The 22734-nt window shown below is 38.5% G+C and overlaps 1 protein-coding gene across 3 annotated transcripts in view; it reads left to right on the top strand.

The window, feature by feature from the left end:
• LOC124605492 overlaps positions 1-22734 on the top strand; it is a 398477-nt gene that overhangs the window by 261006 nt on the left and 114737 nt on the right. For all 3 annotated transcript variants that reach the window (XR_006978651.1, XM_047137217.1, XM_047137218.1), the window contains exon 7: positions 2313-2475. Coding sequence is in view for 2 of the 3 variants with exons in the window: in XM_047137217.1 (XP_046993173.1) it covers positions 2313-2475 (163 nt within the window). In the remaining variant the exon portion in view is untranslated. The remainder of the gene's footprint in view (positions 1-2312; positions 2476-22734) is intronic.

The raw sequence follows: 22734 nt of genomic DNA, 5'->3' as shown, positions 1-22734 counted from the left end.
AGTTCACAGAAGGAAGATGAATAGGTGACATTTGGAGATGTTCTAAGACAAGCAACGTACCAAGTTCTCATGAGGGTACATAACTACATTCCAGCTGATAGAACATCTTCTGAAGATTTATTCTGGCCTACTTAAAATTTATTGTGAAATGTAAATTTACTTTAACTGTTGAAAATGTATTATTACTAATCTACTTTTGTAACAGTACATGCCTGTATGAACTTGCTTCATATGATTATTTGTCTCACCTCCTGGAATATTTACTTTCCTGCTTGGTGCATCAAACAATTGAAAGAAGATATTGCCAGCTCCAAAGTATTTTATATTTTTTTGTGACAAGGAAAGTTGCTACTCACTATATAGTGGAGATGCTGAGTCACAGATAGGCACAATAAAAAGACTCTCACAATTATAGCTTTCGGTCATTAAGGCCATCATCAACAATAGACACACATACGCAAACATACACACACACAAAAACACCCAAATGCAACTCACAAACGTGACTGCAGTCTCAGACTACTGAAAGTGTGGTTTCAGTTGCCTGAGACTGCAGTTGCGTGTATGAGTTGCATTTTCGTGAGTGTGTGCGCGTGTGCGTATGTGTGTCTGTTGTTGATGAAGGCCTTAATGGCCGAAAGCCATAATTGTGGGAGTCCTATCTGTGACTCAGCATCTCTGCTATATGGTGAGTAGCAACTTCCCTTATAATATTGTTACATTCTATCCTGGATTTTCCATTGTTTCATTATATTTTTTGTGTAAGAGTGATTGAATTTTTATCAATTTCCTAGTAAAACATTTGGAGAAGTTGAATTAACTGTGCATTAACTTATTCTTGGACGCAGACACAGTAATTTATACATCAGGAAACAAGAAATGTAAAATCTATTTCAGTCTTTCCTACTCATTCTGTGCTGTAAGTCTCCACTGACCTGCGGTTCTGGGTGACTTTACCCAAATTCTACCTCTTTTCCTAGACCTCTCTAGTCATTTTCCTTCACCTCTCTTCCTTCCCCTTCAACCCTTCTCCCTGAAGAAAGAAGGAACCACTGGCTCCGAAAGTTTGTCTAATTACAACCATCTTTGTGTGTGTGTTCTGCTGCCACTTTGTGAGTAGATTTTTTACCTAGCCAACTAAATCATTCTGTCAAAAATCTAATTCAGGTGTTTCCATGTTTTATTGTGCTTTACATAATTCAAAATTCATCTGTCTACACGCATTAACCTGTCCATCTTATTTCCTAATACAGTGACCTTTTGTGTTTTCCTATGTTATCCATCTGTAGTGGCATAATCCATGTTGTCGTGGAATCTCTAATAATGGGACAAGAGTGTCACACTAAGTCTCTTTCTGAGATACATACTGAGAGTATTACATCAAAGAAAGTATTGGAGTATCCAAAACATTTAACACTTGTTTTCCAACATTAATCTCAAAACACACATATATATAACAGATGGTTCTGGGTCCCAGTCATCCTGGGGTACAAGTGACCTACTTTTCATAGTTACCCTTCCCTGTCATATACCTCACTATGCCTCGAGACAGGAACTAATATTTACAAAAGCGCTAAAAGGTGTCTGTCAGCAGTACCAGCAATTCTGCATCATAATTTTTATACATCTATGTAATTGTCATTTTTCTTTCTTCATAGCTACCACATGCTGACCAATAAATTGCCTTACTGCATGGAATTAGTTGTGAATATTTTTACCACTTGAATATCTCTTCATGAGAGAGCATTCATAATTTTTAAATCTCAGCTTTGATATGTTCTTCAAATTGAATGAAAGGGGCAGTTGTGTACAAACATACTTGCTCATCTATCTCTGTATACATATGTATTGCAATAAGCTTAATAACTAAATTAAAAAAAGGCTGTATGAAAAACAGAGTGCTTAAAAGTCTCAGGTTTGAAAGAGTAATTATATTTTAAAGAATGCTTTTTTGAGTAACATTTAAGCAGTTTGGTGCTGAGTGTAATATTATCAGAAGAACCTAAATATTTATGTTAGTATTTGCAGTAGAAAAAATTTTTGTCAAGAGGAAATTATTAACAATCAGTGCAGCACAATAGCACCTGATAATAGAGTGAACAGTTTACTTTTCGAGATGGTGCACGCCTTTGCCACATCATTTCATATTTTTTTGGTTAAACTTCTCCGTGCTTCTGTAAGGAGTATCATTACTTCAGTTTACTTATATTACAATTTATTTAAAAAAATTCTAATTACAGTCAGTGGGTAAAACATGTCCCTCATAAAATATCACATTTTTACTATCTATCTGTTATAACATTTCCCTTTAGGTTCTGCAAGCCAGGATACATATGGTGTTGGAGATCTTAGTGGAAAACATAATATGTGGCGTGAAGAACAAACCTTTTCTGATTTGAATGGCAGGTACTGGGATATTTATCTACCACTTCAAGGTCCATACAGTGTTGCCCACAGATCCTTAGTGCTTTACAAGTAAGTTGGAATTTTTTGTTAGTGACCTTCATTGCCTCAGTAACAAATAACAGCATGCATAGAAATGGTGCAATGGGACAAAACGGCTGCGGGTAGACCTTTATAAAGCCAAAAGATGGCATGCTTGAAAATACGTTTCTTGGTGAAATGTATTGCTTGTTATGTACAAGAAAAACCTATAGTGAAATTTCTAGCACTTTTGGAAGAAAGGATATTGCAGTAAAATGGCTTAGCCACAGCCTAGTGGATTATTTCCAGAATGAATTTTTAGTCTGCAGCGGAGTTTGCACTGATTTGAAATTTCCTGGTAGATTAAAACTGTGTGGCAGACCAGAAGCTAAACCTGAGACCTTTGCCTTTCAGGATCAAAACCTCTACCAACTGAGCTATAAAAGCATGAATCAAGACCTGCACTCACAGATTCACTTTTGCCCATACCTCTTCTCCCACCTTCCATTCTTCAAAGAAATTTTCTTAGTCTTGCTTGGATAGCTCAGTCAGTGGAGCACTTGCCTGTGAGTGGCAAAGGTCCCAGGTTTAGGTCCCAATCTGACACACAGTTTCAATCTGCCAGGGTGTTTCAAATCAGAGCACTCTCTGCTGCTGAGTGGAAATTCATTTGGGAAACATTCCTTTAGGCTGTGGCTAAGCCATTTAGGTGCAATAATTTTTGTACCTGAGATATAGTTTGATATTCTGGGATAATTCTGCAGCTGCCTTTAGCACTTTCAGAATCCAGAAGAGAGCTATAAGGATCATTAATGGAAGCAAAACTGAAGACTCCTGCAAACCTTTTTCAGAAAGCTGGAGATCCTAAAATGCCACATAGTGCCAACCAAATACAGACTAAAACTCACAAAAATTACCTTAAAATAAATTTGAACCCTACTTGTGTTACATGCTAATACACAACTTTGTCAAAAGGAAGCAACCCACATGGCACTTAAGCTGTTTAGTTTTTTTTCCATCCTGTGTCATCAATTATTTGTTGAATATATTCCAATCTCTATCTTTCTCTACAGTTTTTATACTCTACAGCTCCCTCTGGTACTGTAGAAGATATTTCCTGTTATCTCATCATGTTTTATCATCCTATCACTTCTTGTCAGTGTTTTCCATATATTCCTTTCTTCGCTAATTATGAGTAGAAACCCCTCACTCCTTACCAGTCCACCTAATTTTCAACATTCTTCTGTAGTACACATCTTGTATGGTTTGATTCTCTTATGTTCCAGTTTTCCTACAGCCGATGACTCACTACCATCGAATACTTTGGTCCAGACATACATTTTCAGAAATTTCTTCCTAAAATTAAGGACATGTTTGATACCAGCAGACTTCTTTTGGACAGGAGTGTCATCTTTGTTTGTGGTAGTCCCTTTTATATGTTTTCCTTGATTCATCTGTCACAGGTTATTTTGCTTCCCAGGTAGCAGAATTCTTTAAATTTCTCTACTTTGAGATCACTAATTTTTATATTTTTATGTTAAGTTTCTCAGTATTCTGATTTCTGCTACTTCTCATAATGTTCATCTTTCTTTAGTTTATCGTCCATCCATATTCTAAACTAATTAGACTGCTCATTCCATTCAACAGATCTTGTAATTCTTTTTCATCATTACTGAGGATAACAATGTGAATCTTATCATTGATGTTCTTCACTCTGAATTATAATCTAACCATTGAACGTTTCTTTTATTTCTGTCATTGCTTCTTTGATGTATAGATTGAACAGTATGGATGAAAGACTGTGTACTTGTTATTATCCAATGCTTTGGTCCAGACATACATTCTCAGAAATTTATTCCTCAAATTAAGAACGCTTGATACCAGCAGACTTCTTTAGGCCTTCCAATCTCATTGTTCCATCTTTGTTCTTTTATGTGTTGGTATTTATGTTACTCACCTTTGTTTATAACTCACTCCTATTTTTCTCAGATTTCTGAACAATTTGCCCCATTTAACATTGTTAAATGCTTTTTCCAGCAAATCCTATGAATGTGTCTTCATTTTTCTTCAGTCTAGTTTCCATTATCAACTACAATGTTAGATGTGCCTCTCTGGTGCCTTTATCTTTCCCAAAGCCAAACTGATTGTTATCCAACAGTTCCTTAGTTTTCTTTTAAATTCTTATGAATATTATTCTTGTCAGCAACTTGGATGCATGAGCTGTTAAATTGATCATGGGATTGTTCTTGCACTTATCTTCTCTTGTTATCTTTGCTACTGAATGGATGATATTTTTACAAAAGTCTGATGGTATTGCACCTGTTTCATAGATTATACACACCAATTTGAATCATCATTTGATCCCCCACTGATTTTAGAAATTCTTATGGAATGTTATATATCCCTTCCACTGTATTTAATCTCAGGTCATCCAAACCTTTTTTTTAAATCCTGTCTCGTAATACTGGATCCCCTCTGTTTTCCACATCAAGTCAAATTTCTTTTTCTATTGTGTCATAGAGACCTTGGGTGTACTTTATCCACCTATCCACTCTCTCCTCTGCATTTAACAGTGGAGTGCCCAATGCACTTATGGGATTCTGGATACGGATCGTAATATATGTAATAAACAGTTCCCAAGTTTTCTATATACACATATATTTTACCATAAAGACTGATACACATGAACACTGCATGAAGTACAAGGGCAGACTGAATTCAACATGGTGGCTCATCAGAGCAGTTAATATTCCAAAGATTGTAATTTGTGTGGTCAATGTGACCTATAGACGCCACAAACTCTTTAATGTTGCATTTTCTGTATGCTGAGTCAATCCTTCCGCTGATCATTTCTTTTTCAACTTCTTTACATTTTTCCCGCAGCCATTTCGTCTTGGCCTCCTTACACTTCCTATTGAAGTAATGACAATTTCATAATTATACTTCGACATTTTTTTGTATGTGGTTTCCTCTGTGCTTTTTTTTCTTTCTTTTGTCTGTATCTTGTCTTCATAGTTGTATTGTGGTTGTAACTGTAATTGTGATTGGTAATTTCTAGACGTAAAAACAGGTTATGAAACTAGGTGCTAGGTTTTACTGTACAAGAAATGAAGCTGGAAAAAATAATTGATTAATTCAGTACATAATTCACATTCATGGTTCAGGAGAGAGAGAAATACAGGATACCATTGTTTGATGGCTCCAACATTAGGACTGAAACAGTTTTAAATGAGCTAGAATTATTGAGTGACGAGGCAAGTGGTGGCTCAGACGCCGGGGTGGGCGAGTTTATGCGAGGCGTCGAAATCCTGCCGGCACAATATGGGCGGGAACAAAGGCCACAGAATTCCCGTAGAAGAGTCACATCACACATCATCCAAAATGCCAAGGAACTTAGCCTTGGTAAACACGAGTGAAGACTGTGGGTCTTTGAGCAGAACCTGAGTGTCCTCGTCCAAAGGCTGTAGAGCGGTGAGTTCAGATAAATCGACAATACTTGAAACGGCGTTGTTGGTGTGCGAGAGGGAATCAGCGGGGATGTTCTCCGTGCCTTTGATGTAGCATACATCTGTAGTATAGTAAATGGAGAGACCAGGTCAAAGTGGCGGAAATGTCGGGGGGGGGAGATCCTCTGGCAGGTTGCAAAGGCGTCCACCAGCTGTTTGTGATAATTAAGAATGAAGAAAGGACGGCCCTCATTGTCAGTGCTGAAATGTTTGACGGCCTCATACACCACCAGAAGCTCTCTATCAAAAGCAGAATTTTTCTTCTGTGCTGTAGGCAGATTTTTGTAGAAGAAATGAGATGGTGAAACTGTCTCACCTTTGCTGTGTTGTAATACTGCCCCGACCATGATACAGCTGGTGTCCGTAGTGATGAACAAATCAGCAGAAGGATCAGGGTGGGCGAGTAGGGCTGCCTGAGCTAAAGCTGTTTTAAGAGCCCTGAAAGTCTCTAGCATGGGTTCAGTCCAACGGACTGGTTTGATGCCCGGTTTGCCGGAGAGCGAGTCCGTCATTGGGGCCTGCATGGCGGTGGCAGAAGGTAGATGACAGCGATAGTAATTTATAGTACCTAGGAAACATCTAAGTTCTTTGTATGTAGCTGGGAGTGGCAATGACGTGATAGCCTGCACACGGGATTTGGGAGGCTGTATTCCGCCTGCGGAGACAGTGTAACCCAGAAATGTCACAGAAGACTGACGCAATTGGAATTTTTCTTTGTTGACCTTGACACCGTTGGATGCCAAAGTCTGGAGGACGGGGAAAATGATCTTTGTGGTCGTCAGTCGATTTGCTGAAAATGAGTATGTCATTCAGGTATGCGAATTGCCTTAAGACTGAGTCAATGAAACGTTGTCACATTTGTGCTGCATTCTTTAAACCGAATGGCATGAAGTTGTACTGGAACAAACCGAGTGGCGTGATGATCACAGTCCTTGGAATGTCTTCCGGCACTATGGGAATCTGGTGATAAGCACGTTTGCAGTCAATCACACTGAAGATTATCGTGCCCGATAACATATGAGTGAAATTGTTTGTGTTTGGCACGGGGTAATTGTCTATGACAGTGCAAGCATTTAAAAGTCTGTAATCACCAAGCATTTGAAAAGAACTGTCATGTTTGGTGACAAGGTGAATTGGTGAAGACCAATTGCTGTTCGATGGCTGTAGTATGCCTGCCTCCATAAGTTCGTTAATTTGCTGCCAGGCCGCATGCAACTTAATGGGGTTGAGGCGTCTAATCTTGTGTCTAAGAGGAGGGTGGGCAGTGGTATTTTCCTTGTGTGTCATTCCGTCAGTGACGGAAGTGACTGAGAACTGCACACGAGGCTGAGTAACTTTCTGACGTGGAGTTTTGGGACAAGTGGGGTGCAATGAGGCGTAGCCGTTAGCGTGAGTGGGAAAAGGCAGTACGAAAGTCACATGCCTATTACACGAGTGCGGCGTGTGCTTGTTTGTAGAGGTCAGCTGTGCACACAGCACAGAGTGGAGTGGGGCACACAGCGACTGTATGTTGTTAACTTTGCCTTGGGCAATCGGCATGGGCGAGAGAGCTGCTGGCGTCGCACGACGGACAGTGATGGCTGCCGAGTTGCTTGGCTGGCGTGCAGGAGAGGAGGAATGTTTATCAACAAATGGGGTGGCTGCCTGCGTAGTGGGCATGGTCATGCTGTGTGAGCAATTGTTATTAGAGACACTGTTTGAAACACGAAGCACTGTGTGTAGTGGGCGCTTGGGCAGTGCAGAGGTCACTGAACACGAATCGTCACATGCAATGAATGTTTTTGAACTAACCTGCTGAGTGTTTGAACTGATGCTTGGTGATGAAGTTCGATCCGGTGAAGGAACTGTGGATTGCAGTTTCAACAGCGAGGTGCGGGTCTCAATGAGCTCGTTGTAAGTGTGAGCAATGCATTATTTCAGCTCATCGTTCTCCCAGTGGAGGTACACCACTGAGTCGTATTCTGAAAGTAGGTTAGTGACGCAGGTCACAATCTTGCCTGCAAAGGCAGAACAGTTGCGAACTAAATCCCATGTTACGGCAGAAACAGAACTAGGAGTAAGGGTGCCGGAGCACGGTATCTATTGTGCTAGATGGGTGGTGTAACACTGAACACTGGACTACGTTCAGGGAGAGCTTGTAAAGGGACAAAAAATCCATAGTGAGAATTGGTTCATCAATGTCGGCGATGTAGAAGGTCCATGGGAAACGCAGATAAGGCGATAGGTCCACCATCACTTTCACAGAACAGACAGTTTGTAATGTTGATGTGTTGACAGCTCGTAGGAGAGACTTCATCAGTGAAAGTCGGTAGGAGCCAATGATCGAGGTATGATAGACATGTCAGTGCCAGTGTCAATTAGGTAGACAAACTGTGATGAAATGTCTGTTACATATAAACAACCGCTCAGCCAAGGGGATGAGTGGATGGAGTGCAATGTTAGGGGATGCCTGTGAAGTTCCTCGCAGGACTCGGCGTCACTTAGTTCCTGCAGTCAGCATCTGGGTGTTGGCAAGGTAACCTGCACTTCTTGGCCTCAGCCCCAAAAATCTTGTGGTACCAACAGTACGGATGTGGTGATGGCAGTGACTGTGATAGTGGGGGAGGCTTCTCATTGATCTGTTCTGGGACATAAACCGGGATGTATGGAGCATGGGAGAGTCTTGAGTGCTCGGAAAGAGGAGAGAGCGAACAAGTACTGCCTGGCGGTGTAGAAAGCGTGGAAGTGGAACGGGCCCTGCCCCTGCCTGCAGACGGCCAGTAAACAGGAGGTGTAGTATCACACAGTGATGGGGAATAAGTTGGGTGTTTGTGGCACAGGAGCGCATACAGCTGATCTGCAATGCCTAGGCTAGAACTGATAGACTTGAAAAAGTGTGGCTGTAGGTGTATCTGTAGGTCAGTAGGTAACTTGGCAGACCATACCGCCCACAGAGTGACATCTCACATCATGTGTTCACTCATGAGTAACCTGAGGTGGCGCCAAAGTTGTGACGTAGTGTGTTCCCCCATGTGCTACTCATACAGAATCTTGATTATCAATTCCTGTGGCGAGTAGGCAAGTCAGTCCAGTATTGTTTTCTTGGCGAACTCGTACTTTGGTGGCAGTGGAGGCAAAAGTAGGAGATCACAAATTAAATCCAAGTGGTCGTGAAGGTGTGTGACCAAACATAGGAACTTGGAGTTGTCATCAGTCACTTGGTGCAGCTCAAAGAGGTGCTCCACCAGTGCAAACCATGAAACTGGATTGTCCTCGTATAGAGGAGGTAGCTTGGGTAGGCGGTCTGGAGGTGGAGATGAAGGTGGCTTCGGCGTGTCTTGGAAGGCCTGCAGTCCCGCTGCACAAGTGTTCATGCTGGGATCTGGCTTCACCGGAACAACGGCTGGTTGTAATGTCTCTGAAGACACCCGAAAACATAACGTGGCAGCCATGGTTGGTACCATGGGCTCCGATTGGGTGAGCTGCGCATAATGAGGGCCTGTAAACTGGACCATAAATTTCAGGAATAACACTGACATTGTCCAACTTAAAAATGATGTGGAAGGCTGGCGCAGCAGATGCAGACAGTACTGCGGAAGGAGCGAGCAGTTGTATGGTCGGAATGGTCGGAATCGAGGCCCCCCATTGGTGAGGGGGTTAGGGAGGGGGGTGGCCTGGAGCTTAAAGTGGCAACAACAAGAGTTTTCCACGCACATTGGCCACGCACCCTTCATGGTAGGACCAAAAAACACTGGTGAAACCTGTTGGCGGTCCCACTGTTGTAGTACAACATTGCTGGGTGAAGAGGCTATGTTGGGTGTACTCATACCCACGTGGTCGCGAAACTGGGCTGCCGATCCGGTGGTTTGTTCTGGTGAACTGGATGCATAAAAATGCCTGTTACTGATTTGTGACTAAGGCGAGGCTGGCGTAGCTTGGTGATAGTTGAATGCTTGTGTGTTTTGCACAAATGGCGGTGTTGCACACGGCACTATTGTAACCAATGTCTTGGCGAGTAGAGCATCAAAACACATTTGTGAATTTCGGTCCCTTTGAACTTTGTATGAGTTATTGATCGTCACACTATTTTGTAGATCATCCACTTCACTTTTCACTTGTTGTTGTGTGTAATCCAGCGAAACAAAGCCGGAGTCCATTGAGATAACTGCATATCACTCAGTTGTTGTGGAGTTGCTAAAGTAGAGGTTATCCTCATCGAAGATCGTAGATCACTGTCCGTTAGTTGTTAAATAGCCGACGGCAGAGGGGTTGTATTGGCCTGTTCTTAAGAGCTGGGCCTCCAAATCTTTGTAAAGAATGTTTGGTGATGTAGCCATGGCACCAGACCTGAAACCTGTTGATTCTATATGACGGGCGTGGAAGTCGTGGAAGACGTAGAACTTTTTGTCTGGGGTCACCAATATGGGATTCTAGATAAGGATCGTAATATATGTAATAAACAGTTCCCAAGTTTTCTATATTCACATGTATTTTACCATAAAGACTGACACACATGAACACTGTATGAAGTACAAAGGCAGACTGAATTAAACATGGTGGTTCATCAGAGCAGTTAATACTCCAAAGATTGTAATTTGTGTGGTCAATGTGACCTACCGACACCACACACTCTTTAATGTTGACTTTTCTATATGCTGAGTCAATCCTTCTGCTGATTGTTTCTTTTTCAACTTCTTCACATTTTTCCTGCAACCATTTCGTCTTGGCCTCCCTACAGTTCCTGTTGAAGTAATGACAATTTCATAATTATGCTTTGACATCTTTTTATATGTGGTTTTCTCTGTGCTTTTTTTCTTTCTTTTTTCTGTATCTTGTCTTCATAGTTGTATTGTGGTTGTAACTGTAATTGTGATCAGTAATTTACCTAAATGTCTGGTAATTTCTAGACTTAAAAACAGTCTATGGAACTAGGTGCTAGGTTTTACTGTACAAGAAATGAAACTGGAAAAACTAATTGATTAATTCAGTACATAATTCACATTCATGGATCAGGAGAGAGAGTAATACAGTATACCATTGTTTGGTGGCTCTGACATTAGGACTGAAACACTTTTAATTGAGCTAGAATTATTGAGTTTTGTGGAAAAGCTCTACATGAAAATGGTAGATTCTGCTCCAGGATGGCACAACTGAACAACATGAACAGAAGAAAGCTCAGAAGGGAGAACGTAAAAAATATGATAAAAACTGCAAGTCATAAATAATCCAAAGAATTTCAGATAGTTACTTAGAATATGCCAAGGACAAGGAAAGAGCCTAAGATCTGTGCAGTGCATGAGCTCAAACTTCTGCGCAGAGAGGTCATTCAGAAAGACTCTGTTGACCATAAAGTTTAATGCAAATGATGATACTCTTGAAAAATCATTTTTTAAAGTTTGGTAAGTTAATACTTGATTTGAAAGCATTGAGTGGTAATATTGAGGTAACTAATGCAGTGTCTGGTTTGTTACTAACAGTGCCTCGAGAAAACAAAGTTCTTTTTACTGCTCTGGAAACCTTATCAAGTAAGCAATTGAAATGGAGTTTTGGAAAGAAGAGACTATTAAAAGAAGAAGCAAAATGCTGTAATTCTACATGTCATTAAATGAACAGCCTTCTTCTACAGCATTTATCTCACAGCAAGGTCAAAGGAGGTGCAAGTGACACCTAAGTCTCAAGGTATGAATGATGCAACAAAGCTCAGTGTCAATATATCTATTAGAGATGTTAGAAGCCAGTTCATATTAGGGCACAATGCAAAGTTAAATTGTCACAAAAGCATAAAAGTAACAGTTCTGCAAATGTAGGAAAAAGTGCAAATTAGATGCAAGTGAAAATAATTTTTCTTTCTCTGCTGTTACTGTAAGTTTTCCAGATGGCAAAGTAGACTGGTTTATAGGCTCAGGGTCAACATAACATTTAATTAATGAATCTCTTCCTTTGATGAATGTGAAGGAACTGGAAAATCCAATAAAAATAAAGGTTGCCAAAACAGATACATCTTTGTTTGTCAGCAAGGTTGGAGATGTTGATGTTGAAAGCATGATTTGTGGAAAGAAACTTCAAACAAAAATAAAAGATCTTCTTGTGTCAGATTTACTAATAATTTATAATCAGTGTGTAAACTAGAAATGGCTGGATATTGCATTGTTTTCACATATACCTTTCATTCATACATACTATGAGTTCTGTGTGTTGTGCTTGTGTTTCAGAATTTGATGTAGACTTGTGGCATAAACATGTAGGACATTTGAACCTTGAAAATATGAAGAAACATCATTATCTAGCAGAGGGACTGTACAAAGTAAAGTTTTTGAACCTGTAAAAAATGCTTGACCAGCATAGAGGTTAAACAGATACAATTACCACATATTCAGCCTCATGTTCGAGCCAAACTACCACTTGAAATGATACATATGATGTCCTTGTTCCTATAATGCCCATTTCTTTTGATGGAAAGGAATATATAGTGACTTTCACTGATGGTTATGATGGACCCACAATTCCATATTATTGGTTTCTTTTTATGCAAACACGGACCAATATAAGAGTTTCAGGATAAAATTATTGATGATTATACTCACTTTACAGGAGCTGATACTCTTCAATGAGAGTCTGAACTGTTTCATTATTTTAAAGTATACTGTGAAATGGCTACTGCTCATTTTAACATGACAATCGGTAAATTTAGATGTGCCAATGGTCATGAACACATTTCAAATGAAATGATGAAATTCTTTGAAGAAAAGGGGGTGCAATTCAAGTTTACCAGAAGATACACACCTCAGCAAAATTGAGTGGCAGAATAACTAAACAGTACTATCATTGAAAAGCCTCATTATATGTTTCTTGGATGTGAACTTGGAAAGCAGTTTTGCAGAAGTGTTTTTATCCTTAATCATAGTACTAATTCGACTTTAGATGGAGAAATTCCAGAAATTCTGTGGCATGAAGGAAGTGAAATTAGGAGAAATTATCTGTATTTGGGTGTGTTGCATGCTTGCACACAAAATGTTTCATGACTGGATATTGTCTTATAGTTACAAATTATGGTGTCCCAAACAACACAAGATTCTATTGGAAAAAAATGGAATTTTGGAGAATATAAGTATCTATTTGTAGGTGAAAGCAATGATGACTGGATCTTGAAGCAGACTGTTCAAATGTGCGACATAATGCAGAACATAGCAGAAGATCAAGAGCATCAGAATGAAACTAACTTCAAAGAAACTGAACAAACTGTTGAAGATAACTAAGAGCCTGTGACTTCAGAAGAAGTGATGGAAGCAGAACCTCTGCAGAAAAGCAACAGATTAACAAGAAAACCTAGGTACTTGGAGGATTATGCAGTGTTAGTCTAGAATGCAGAAGCATTTGAGGAAACCTTACCTCAGAATTTTGGAGATGTAAAAAGTCAGCATGATGAAGAAGAATGGACAAAAGCAATAAAAGAAGAAATGAACTCTCTCTCATCTGAAGGAATTTGGTCTTGTGCACCACTTCCAGCAAATAAAAGAGCCATAGACAGTAAGTGGATGTTCAAACTAAAAGAGATGTGTCTAGAAATATTGAGAGATATAAGGCATGCCCAGTTATTAAAGGTTGTGCTTAGATACAGGTTTATGACTATGAGGAGGCATATGTTCCAGTTACTCCACTCACAACATTTAGAACTTTTCATAGTTTGGTGAATGAACATGTGTTTATGAAACAAATGGTTGGACAAAATGCATTCCTGCATGGAGAACTGACTGAAAAAAAAAGTGTGAAAGTTCCTCGAGGTGTAAGGCTTAAGGAAGAACTTGTATGCAAACTCAATATAGCATTATATGGGCTGAAGCGAGCACCAAGAATCTGGTACTCTACATTTGACAATTTTATGAAGAAAACTGGGTTTTAACAATCTGAAGTTGATATATGTCTCTATATTGAAAGCCATAATGGTTATAACACTTATTTGCCACTGTATGTGGATGATATTCTAATTGCTGGGAATCTAAAATGCAAAATTACTCGTATTAAGAAGAAGTTACAATTAAAATTTTGAATGTGAGAACTTGGTGGACCAATATCATTCCTTGGAATAAATATACAGAGGACCAGTGGCAAAATGTTTCTTAATCAATGAATTTATCTTGAAAATTTATTGAAAAAATTCACTATGGAAGACTGTACTTGTAAAACACTGATGGAAGTCAAACCCAGTGAAGATGGTTGTGGTGGCATGGTTGGAAATAAACCACCCAGAAAATTAACAGGTTGTTTGATGTATGTAATGACAGCTATGAGACTAGACATAAGTGCATCAGTTACCTATTTTAGTAGACATCAAAATAAATCAACAGAATTCTACTGAAAAGGTTAAGGTTCCCTTAACACTTGATGTTGCTCTGTGTTACAAAAAGCTTAATTCAAATGCTCTTCTCTGCTATGTTGATTTTGTCTGGGGAAGTGAAGAAGACAGAAGATCTATGACTGGATACATACTCCAGGTTTTGGGAAATACTGTTTGTTGCACTGCAAGGAGACAAACATGTGTTTCACTGTCTACAGCACACACCCTGTGGCTGAAGAATCTTCTTGAAGAATTTTAAAATATGTGAAATCTCCAACAATTTATGAAGACGACTGAAGCATGTGGATATGAAATACAATTTCCTACAAACAGCTGTACAATGAAGGACATCTGAATGTTCAATACATTAGCTCCGAGAAGCTCATTGCAAATATTTTAACAAAAGCAACTGTGTGTGTACAGTTCAATAAACTGTGTCTAAAGATGAGAATACTGAAATTTGCAGATGCTTAATGAAATTATTAAATTGAAGAGGGGGGGAGGGTTGAAGTAATGACAATTTAATAATTATGATTTGACTTAATTTCTCTTTGTTTTTATTATCTGTGTTTTTTCCTTTTTATATCTGTATCTGGTCCTCGTGGTTGTTTTGTGGTTGTAATTGTAATTGTGATAAGTAATAAACAGATATTACCTATTAAATACCTGTTAATTTTTACATTAACAACAGTTTCATTCCTGGGTGATTTATATTGCAGTACTCCTATCTTCCCCTGAACATATTTGTATCTCATTGACTTGTCTATCAATGAAATATTTCATGTTAACCCAAAGTCTTTTCACAGCTACTTTTCTAGCACCTTTGTTTACCTTTCCAACATCTGTGACAGCTCTTTCTAAAGCTGTCTGCATCTCTTCAATTGAACAACCTACTGTGGTATTCCTTATTGCAGTATCCACATCTTTACCAAACTTAAAATATGTCTCATCATTCATCAGTACTTTAGTACCCCACTTGCATCCTCATTCATTCCTCTGTATGATTCTCTTAATCTTCAACCTATTTTTCATCGTTACTAAATGGTGATCTGGATCGATTCCTGCTGTGGGTACACCTTACAATCTAGTATCTGATTTAAGAATCTCTGTCTGATTATGATACAATTCAACTGGAATCTTCCCATGTTCTTCAGGCCTTTTCCAAATGTTTCTCCTCCTCTTGTGAACAGTGTATTTGCAATTACTAACTGAAATTTATTGCAGAATTCAATTAGACTTTCTCCTATACCATTTCTACTATCAAACCCATATTCCCCTAACTCTTTCTTCTATTCCTTCCCCTATAACCTCATTCCAATCTCCCATGATTATTAGGTTTTCAACTCCCTTTAAATACTGAATAGCCTATTCAATATCCTCATATACTTTCCCTATCTCTTCACCTTTCTGCTTTCAATATCGGCATATATATCTGAATTATTATTGTCAATTTTGTTTGCTGTCGAATCTGGTGAAAGCAACCTTATCACTGAACTGTTCACAGTAACACACTCTCTGTCATACCTTCATATTCATATCAAATCCTACTAACTTTATATCATTTTCTTTTGCTGTTGGTATTACCCTATATTTGTCTGACCAAAACTACTACTCTTCTTTACATTTCACTTCACTGATCACCACTGTATCTATACTGAGATTTTGCATTTCCCTTCAGATTTTCTAGCTTCCCTACCATATTCAGCCTTTTGACTTTTCACACTCTGACTCATAGACTATTTTTATTTTGATCACCTCCCCTTGGTGGCAGTCTTCTCCCAGAAATCTGAATGCCGGACTAATCTGGAATCTTTTGCCAATGGAAACATCATCATGACACCTTTTAAATTAGAGGCCACATTTCCTATGGATACACCTTACATGTCTTTAATGGAGTGGTTTCCATTGCCTTCTAATTGTCACACCGTTGATGACTGCTGATTCTTCTGATTTTTAGGGGCAGTTTCACAACCTAAGGGCAAGAGAATGCTTTGAACCTCTGCACACCCCTCTGCCTTCTTTGACAAGGCCATTGGCAGAATGAGTTGACATCTTATGCCAGCAGTCTTCATCTGCCCTTAGTAATGATTTTTATTCAAAATTGAAGCAGTGGTTATGTTCAAATCTGAAACCCAGGATGTTCAGATTACTAGTAAAAGACACTATCGCTATTTATGTGTTTATTTATTTTTAAATCCAAATAAACCTTGTGCAAACAGAGGTGCCCTTTCACTACACTATTCCTCAAATGGCACATATATGAGACAATGATGAAAAAAGAGAGAAAGAGTGAGACTCAATTCAGCGATCCACCAACCATTGAGTCTCAGTACTAACCCTTTTCTTTTCTGTTAAACTGAAACTACAACATCAAACAGCTAAAGAACAAAGCGTATCCCAAACAATTTTTTTCCTCACTGACTTACAACGGAGAACACAATCAACGAAACAGATTGCCGAAGATAGAAATGAGAAATGGTAAGGGCCATATACACCAGTAGGGTGTCGACATCTCTATCAGGAGAAGCCCATACCCACTGGCTACTTTAACAAACACCCTGTCTGGTAAATGTGAGATTTGTCATGTTAGCAAAATCGTCCTGATAATGGGGCAGTTGTGAGGCATCCCATTATCCAGTAAGCATGCGCTGCTGAAATGCCAAAAAGACATCTCTCTCCCCCCTTCACACACACACACACACACACACACACACACACACACACCAGAAACAACAAAATTCACAAAATGAACAATTAACCACATCACAGATTTAATCTTCCACTTCGGAAAGAAGAAGGCACCCAGCCGCAGAAGAATGTTGGTGGTGTAAGCAGTGACAGAAGTCCTGGTGAAGAAAACAAGTTGATTCTGCTGCCAGAGCCACTTCTCCAAGTGACCACTGCAAGAGAATATAGGCACAAGTGTGTCAAAGGATCTACATCAACAATGTGTAGCCATGTCACTAAATCCAATTTGGTACAGATGTCCATTAGTAGGTAATATGTTATTCATGACTCTGTACCAAGAGGAAGTAACTTCCATCGTGTGAATCGGGAGACTGATGTTGGTTCATGCACCCTTCTGATAAACATGCAGTGTACACTAGACCACATACTTCAAGATGGCGGTGAAAAAAGGTTCATGAAAATCGAGTTCTGTGAAAAATGTAAAAAAGAATGAGTCTTTATGTATTCAGTGCAAAAAAAGTATCGTTGTTTGACCTGGAAAATGTTACTGCTGCAAAGTTAAAGCAAAAAACGCAAACGAAATCATTACAAGATCAAAATCTAGTGAAAAAACCATAGCAAATGCAAATTCAGTGACATCGACATGTAAACATTGCGATGATTTTCGTCTTGTTTTACCTCAGTGAACATAAAAGGACTGTAACCTTACTGGAGAAACAGCTGCAACATCTTGGCTGTAAAACTCAACAAACAGAGCATCGTCTGAACCTGGAAGAAATATCGGCTATGAGTGATGTAATCAAAGGAAGAACTACTGTGGAAACCAATACAAAACTTGGAAATAACAAAGTAAGTGCATTAAATAGTTATAATGACAAACGTGATTCCACAAACAATGTAAATCAGGAACATATGAGTCCAGATAATAATTACAAACAACAACAGCCGTGCACTGTAAATTTTTCGCGCATGTCGCATCCTAAACAAAGAAATGTGATTAAAAAATCAGTCGACTGGCCTCAAGTGTGCAAAAAAGAACAAAAAGTGTTGATTTTTGCCGATAATCATGGACGTCAGATAGCAGAAAAGGTAGCAGATACACAAACTAACGCAAGTGTCCAAGCCTTTGTCAAACCAGGAGCAGGCATTGCAGAAGTGACAAAAACAGTGGTAAAATCGCGTGAAAACCTTAACCCAAAAGGCTGTGTCGTAATTTTTGCAGGTGCGAATGATGTTGCCAGAGATAAAGGTAGTGAACTCATCACTGTTCTTGAAAGTGTGCTACCCAAATTAGGCAACACAAATGTAGCTGTTGTAAATCAACCACACAGATACGACCTTCCTCCTTGGTCATGTGTAAATAAATTAATAGAAAAAGTAAACAAAGAGATAGATACTGTATGCAAAAAGTTTCTGTATGTGAACTTAAGAAATGTAAGCGCGTTAGACAGGTCCGTGCACACCAGCCATGGCCTTCATTTAAATCACAGTGGGAAACAATTTTTGGTTGAAGAAATCTGTCGTCTAGCAAATTGGAATCACAATAGGCCTAATATAGAAGCAGTCCAAAGTACTTTGGACAAATGGGTCATAAAGAAAGATGCGATGTCTTATAAAAAGGGTGAAAGACATTATTTAGGGAAGGAGACTGTATCACAAAAAAATGTGATGCTGAATTAAATTGCAAATATAGACTGAAGATTGTACACCAGAATGTACAGTCATTAACAAACAAAGTTGATGAAATAAATATACTCCTCAATAGTGAATGGAAAGATGTTTCAGTGTTATGTTTTTGTGAGCATTGGTTACAAAATGAGTATTTTCAGTACCTAAAAATATTACATTTTAACCTTGCAAACTGCTTTTGTAGAATGGAATCAAAACATGGGGGAACTTGTATATATGTAAAAGAATATGTAGATTATAAGAGTATAACATCTGTTTGCAAACTTGGTTGTGAAAGAGACTTTGAAATCTCAGCTGTAGAGTTAATGTCTGAAAACACTATTATTTTATGTGTGTATAGGTCTCCTGTTAGCAACATAAGTGTTTTTTTTTTTTTTTTTTTTTTCAAAAAATTGGACCTTACTTTAGGCAAACTTCAGACAACTGGGAAAACAGTGGTACTATGTGGTGGTTTTAATATTGACTTTCTGAGCCATAGCCCTAACAGGGAAACGTTTTTAAATATTATAAAAGCCTACAATCTTTGTCTTACTGTTAGCTCTCCAACACATGTAACTAAAACTAGTGTCACTCTCCTTGATCAGGAATGTGTAAACATGGACAAGTGTACATCAGAAAACTTTGATACAGGCTATAGTGACCACCTTTCGCAATTACTGACCATACCTGTAAATCACATTTGACCAGTATAGAAAATGTTATCCATAAAACGATTTATAGTGGGAAAAATATTGATTGCTTCCAGTACCTAATCAGTGAACAATCATGGAGAGAAGTATATGATAACTCTAATACTAACGAAAAGATGGAACATTTTTTGAACATTTTCAAGCATAATTTTGACATAGCTTTTCCACAAAGGAAAGTTATTTCCAAGAGCACAGATAGATTTAGAAACTGGATTACACCAGGCATCAGAGTATCTTGTAAAAGGAAGCGGGAACTTTTTCTGCAGTCAAAAACTAACAGCAGTCCAGAATTTATTAATTATTTCAAAAAATACAAGCTAGTTTTGAAATGCATCATAAAGGAGGCAAAAATTAAGGAAAATGACAAATATATTATGAAGTCATCCAATAAAACTAAGTCCATGTGGAAAGCTGTGCAGGATCTTACTGGGAAGAAGACAACTCACAAAAATATTGTGATATCACATGATCACAAGAATGTCACTGACCCTAGGGAAGTTGCAAATAGTTTCAATTCTTACTATGCAACTGTTGCTGGGAAATTAGTGAAGGAAAAATTTGGAAATCCACCTAATACAACATGGAAAGAACTTTCGTCTATTGAAATAAATAATATATCCATGTTCCTCAGTCCAGTAAGCCCAACAGAGCTCCTAAATACCATTAATTCACTGAAGAGTAAGTATTCAACTGGTATTGATGATATTCCAGATTATATTATAAAAATAACAGCAAGACAAATACTTTCACCTTTATTGGACATATGCAATTCATTCTTATCATGTGGTGTCTTCCCTCAGCAACTGAAAATGGCAAAAGTAATACACCCATATAAAAAAGGTGATCATCAATGTATGGGTAACTATAGGGGTGTGTCTCTATTGTCAGGGTTTTCGAAAATTATTGAAAAAGTGTTCCTTTCAAAACTAATTACATTCTTTGACAAGAATAATATTATTTCTGGATGTCAACATGGCTTCAGACCACAGAGATCAATTGAAACTGCCACTTTCAATCTGATAAACCATGTCTTAAATGCAGTGGATAACCACAGAAATATCTCAGGTTTATTCTTGGACCTAACAAAAGCTTTTGATGTGATTGATCATTCTATACTCCTGAGGAAGCTCGAATGGTATGGTGTAAGATGTGTGCCAAATCAGTGGATCAAATCATATTTGGAATATCGCTCTCAGGTAACTGAAATTAAGTACACAGAAGGAAATGAACTCCAGGTACACGTTTCAGAACCATGTGGACTAACTCATGGTGTTCCACAGGGCTCCATTTTAGGTTGCTTTCTTTTTTTGGTCTACATTAATGATTTCTCATCACACGTTAGGGATTCCGAACCAGTTCTGTTTGCAGATGACACCAGTCTATTGATTGAAGGGAATAATGAAGAAAATCTTACTGCATCTGCAAAAGATATTATAAAAGGAGTTTCGGAATGGTTTACCAGAAACAGGCTAATAGTTAATCCCCAAAAAACAGTACTCATGAATTTCCACACTGATCAAAATAAAAATATGTAATATGTATAGATAACCAAAACATTAGTTCTGTCAATGAAACTAAATTTCTTGGGATTCATATCCAGGAAAATCTTAAATGGAACACTCATATCACAGCCCTAAATTCAAAACTAGCAAAAATGAGCTATGCGGTAAGAATTCTCTGCAACAGTACTAGTGCAGAAACAGTTAGGGCTGTATACTTTGCTCGTGTACATTCAATACTGAAGTATGGTATCATTTTCTGGGGAAATGTACATCAGGCCATAACAGTTTTCAGGAAACAAAAGGCAATTATAAGAAGAATGAAACAAGTGAGCAGCAGAAAATCATGCAAACCTTTCTATAAAGATCTGAAGATCCTACCCCTTCCCTGCATTTATATACTGGAAGTTGTCACGCATGTCAAAAAAAGCATACTGAGAAAAGAAAACCTTTTTCCTCAAAACAAAAGCGTCCATGATTACAGTACCAGGTCAGACAGTGACATACATGTCAATCATTGTAACACCACATTATGCCAAAAAGGTGTATATCATACAGGAACAAAACTTTACAACAGATTACCAAGACATATAAAATCTCTTACTGAACTACAAAGCTTTAAAAAGTCTGTGACATCCTACGTTCTGAAAAACTGCTACTATTCAGTCTCACAGTATCTTATGCAAGAAAAAATGTAATTTGTATCTTTAATTGTAGACATAAGTTATAAATATACAGTATTTCAAAAAGTTGTAATTATTAACTGTATAGATCCAATTTGTCATAAAAATTTATAAAATTTATGTTTGACATTTGAAAATCCAATAGCTAAAAAGGTTTTCTGTCCAATATCCTGTGCACAATATATGTACTTAAAAAGAGATTTATATGGACAAATAAATAAATAAATAAAAGATCTTCTGTTTAAACCAATATCAAAGCCATCCATACATTTTAGGGACTCCTCTCTGCTCACCCATCCTAGATAAATTCCTGCTTTAATAGTTGGTTGATATTGTAAAGCTGTGAAGTCTTACGTGCTGTGTCACTGTTTTTACACTGTAAAACAATATCTAGATTAGTAAATATGCTGCTTCTGATTCAGTACAACGCATGAACTATTGATGGAACCAAATCTTACATAAACCTGATGCAGTGTATTGTAAACCATAATCTACCTAAAGTGAATATTAACGTAAATTTGTTCAACATTTGTACCGTACTGTGTAATACCAGATAAATGGAAATGCCGTGTGGCTAGGGCCTCCCGTCGGGTAAACCATTCACCTGGTGCAAGTCTTTCGAGTTGAGACCACTTCAGCGACTTGCTTGTTGATGGGGATGAAATGATGATGATAGGGACAGCACAACACCCAGTCCCTGAGTGGAGAAAATCTCCGACCCAGCTGGGAATCGAACCCAGGCCGTTGGGTGTGACATTCCATCGCGCTGACCACTCAACTACCAGGGGCGGACGAGATACCAGATCACATGGACCAAATAAATAACAGGAGTGTTAGTCCCCACAAGGTATGGAGGAGAACTTATGTGAAGTTTGGAATTTAGGGAAAGAGGTACTGACAGAATTGAAGTTGTGAGACAGATCGTGAGTCGATAGCTCAATTGTTAGAGCACATGCTCACAAAAGGAAAAGGCCTTAAGTGTGAGTCCTGGACTGGCCCCATAGTTTTAATATGGTCACGTTGTTCCAGTCAGGGATGTTATTGGCTGATTGGGATGATCAGATGGTTAGGTGCATTTGTATAAATTGCTAATGTTGGGCGGGGGGGGGGGTCAGGGTTTATGCCTGCCAGTATAGGACATAGTAAGTGTGGGGTCCTGCCCACTTGTCTTGTATAAGGTGCCTAAAGGATGCTGTGTTCTCAGAATGCTATACAACAATTCAAGCAACTCTTATTAATAGT

This window comes from Schistocerca americana, chromosome 3 (genome assembly GCF_021461395.2).
Source record: "Schistocerca americana isolate TAMUIC-IGC-003095 chromosome 3, iqSchAmer2.1, whole genome shotgun sequence".
NCBI classification, from domain to species: domain Eukaryota; kingdom Metazoa; phylum Arthropoda; class Insecta; order Orthoptera; family Acrididae; genus Schistocerca; species Schistocerca americana.
This window is presented reverse-complemented; position numbering and strand designations above follow the sequence as displayed.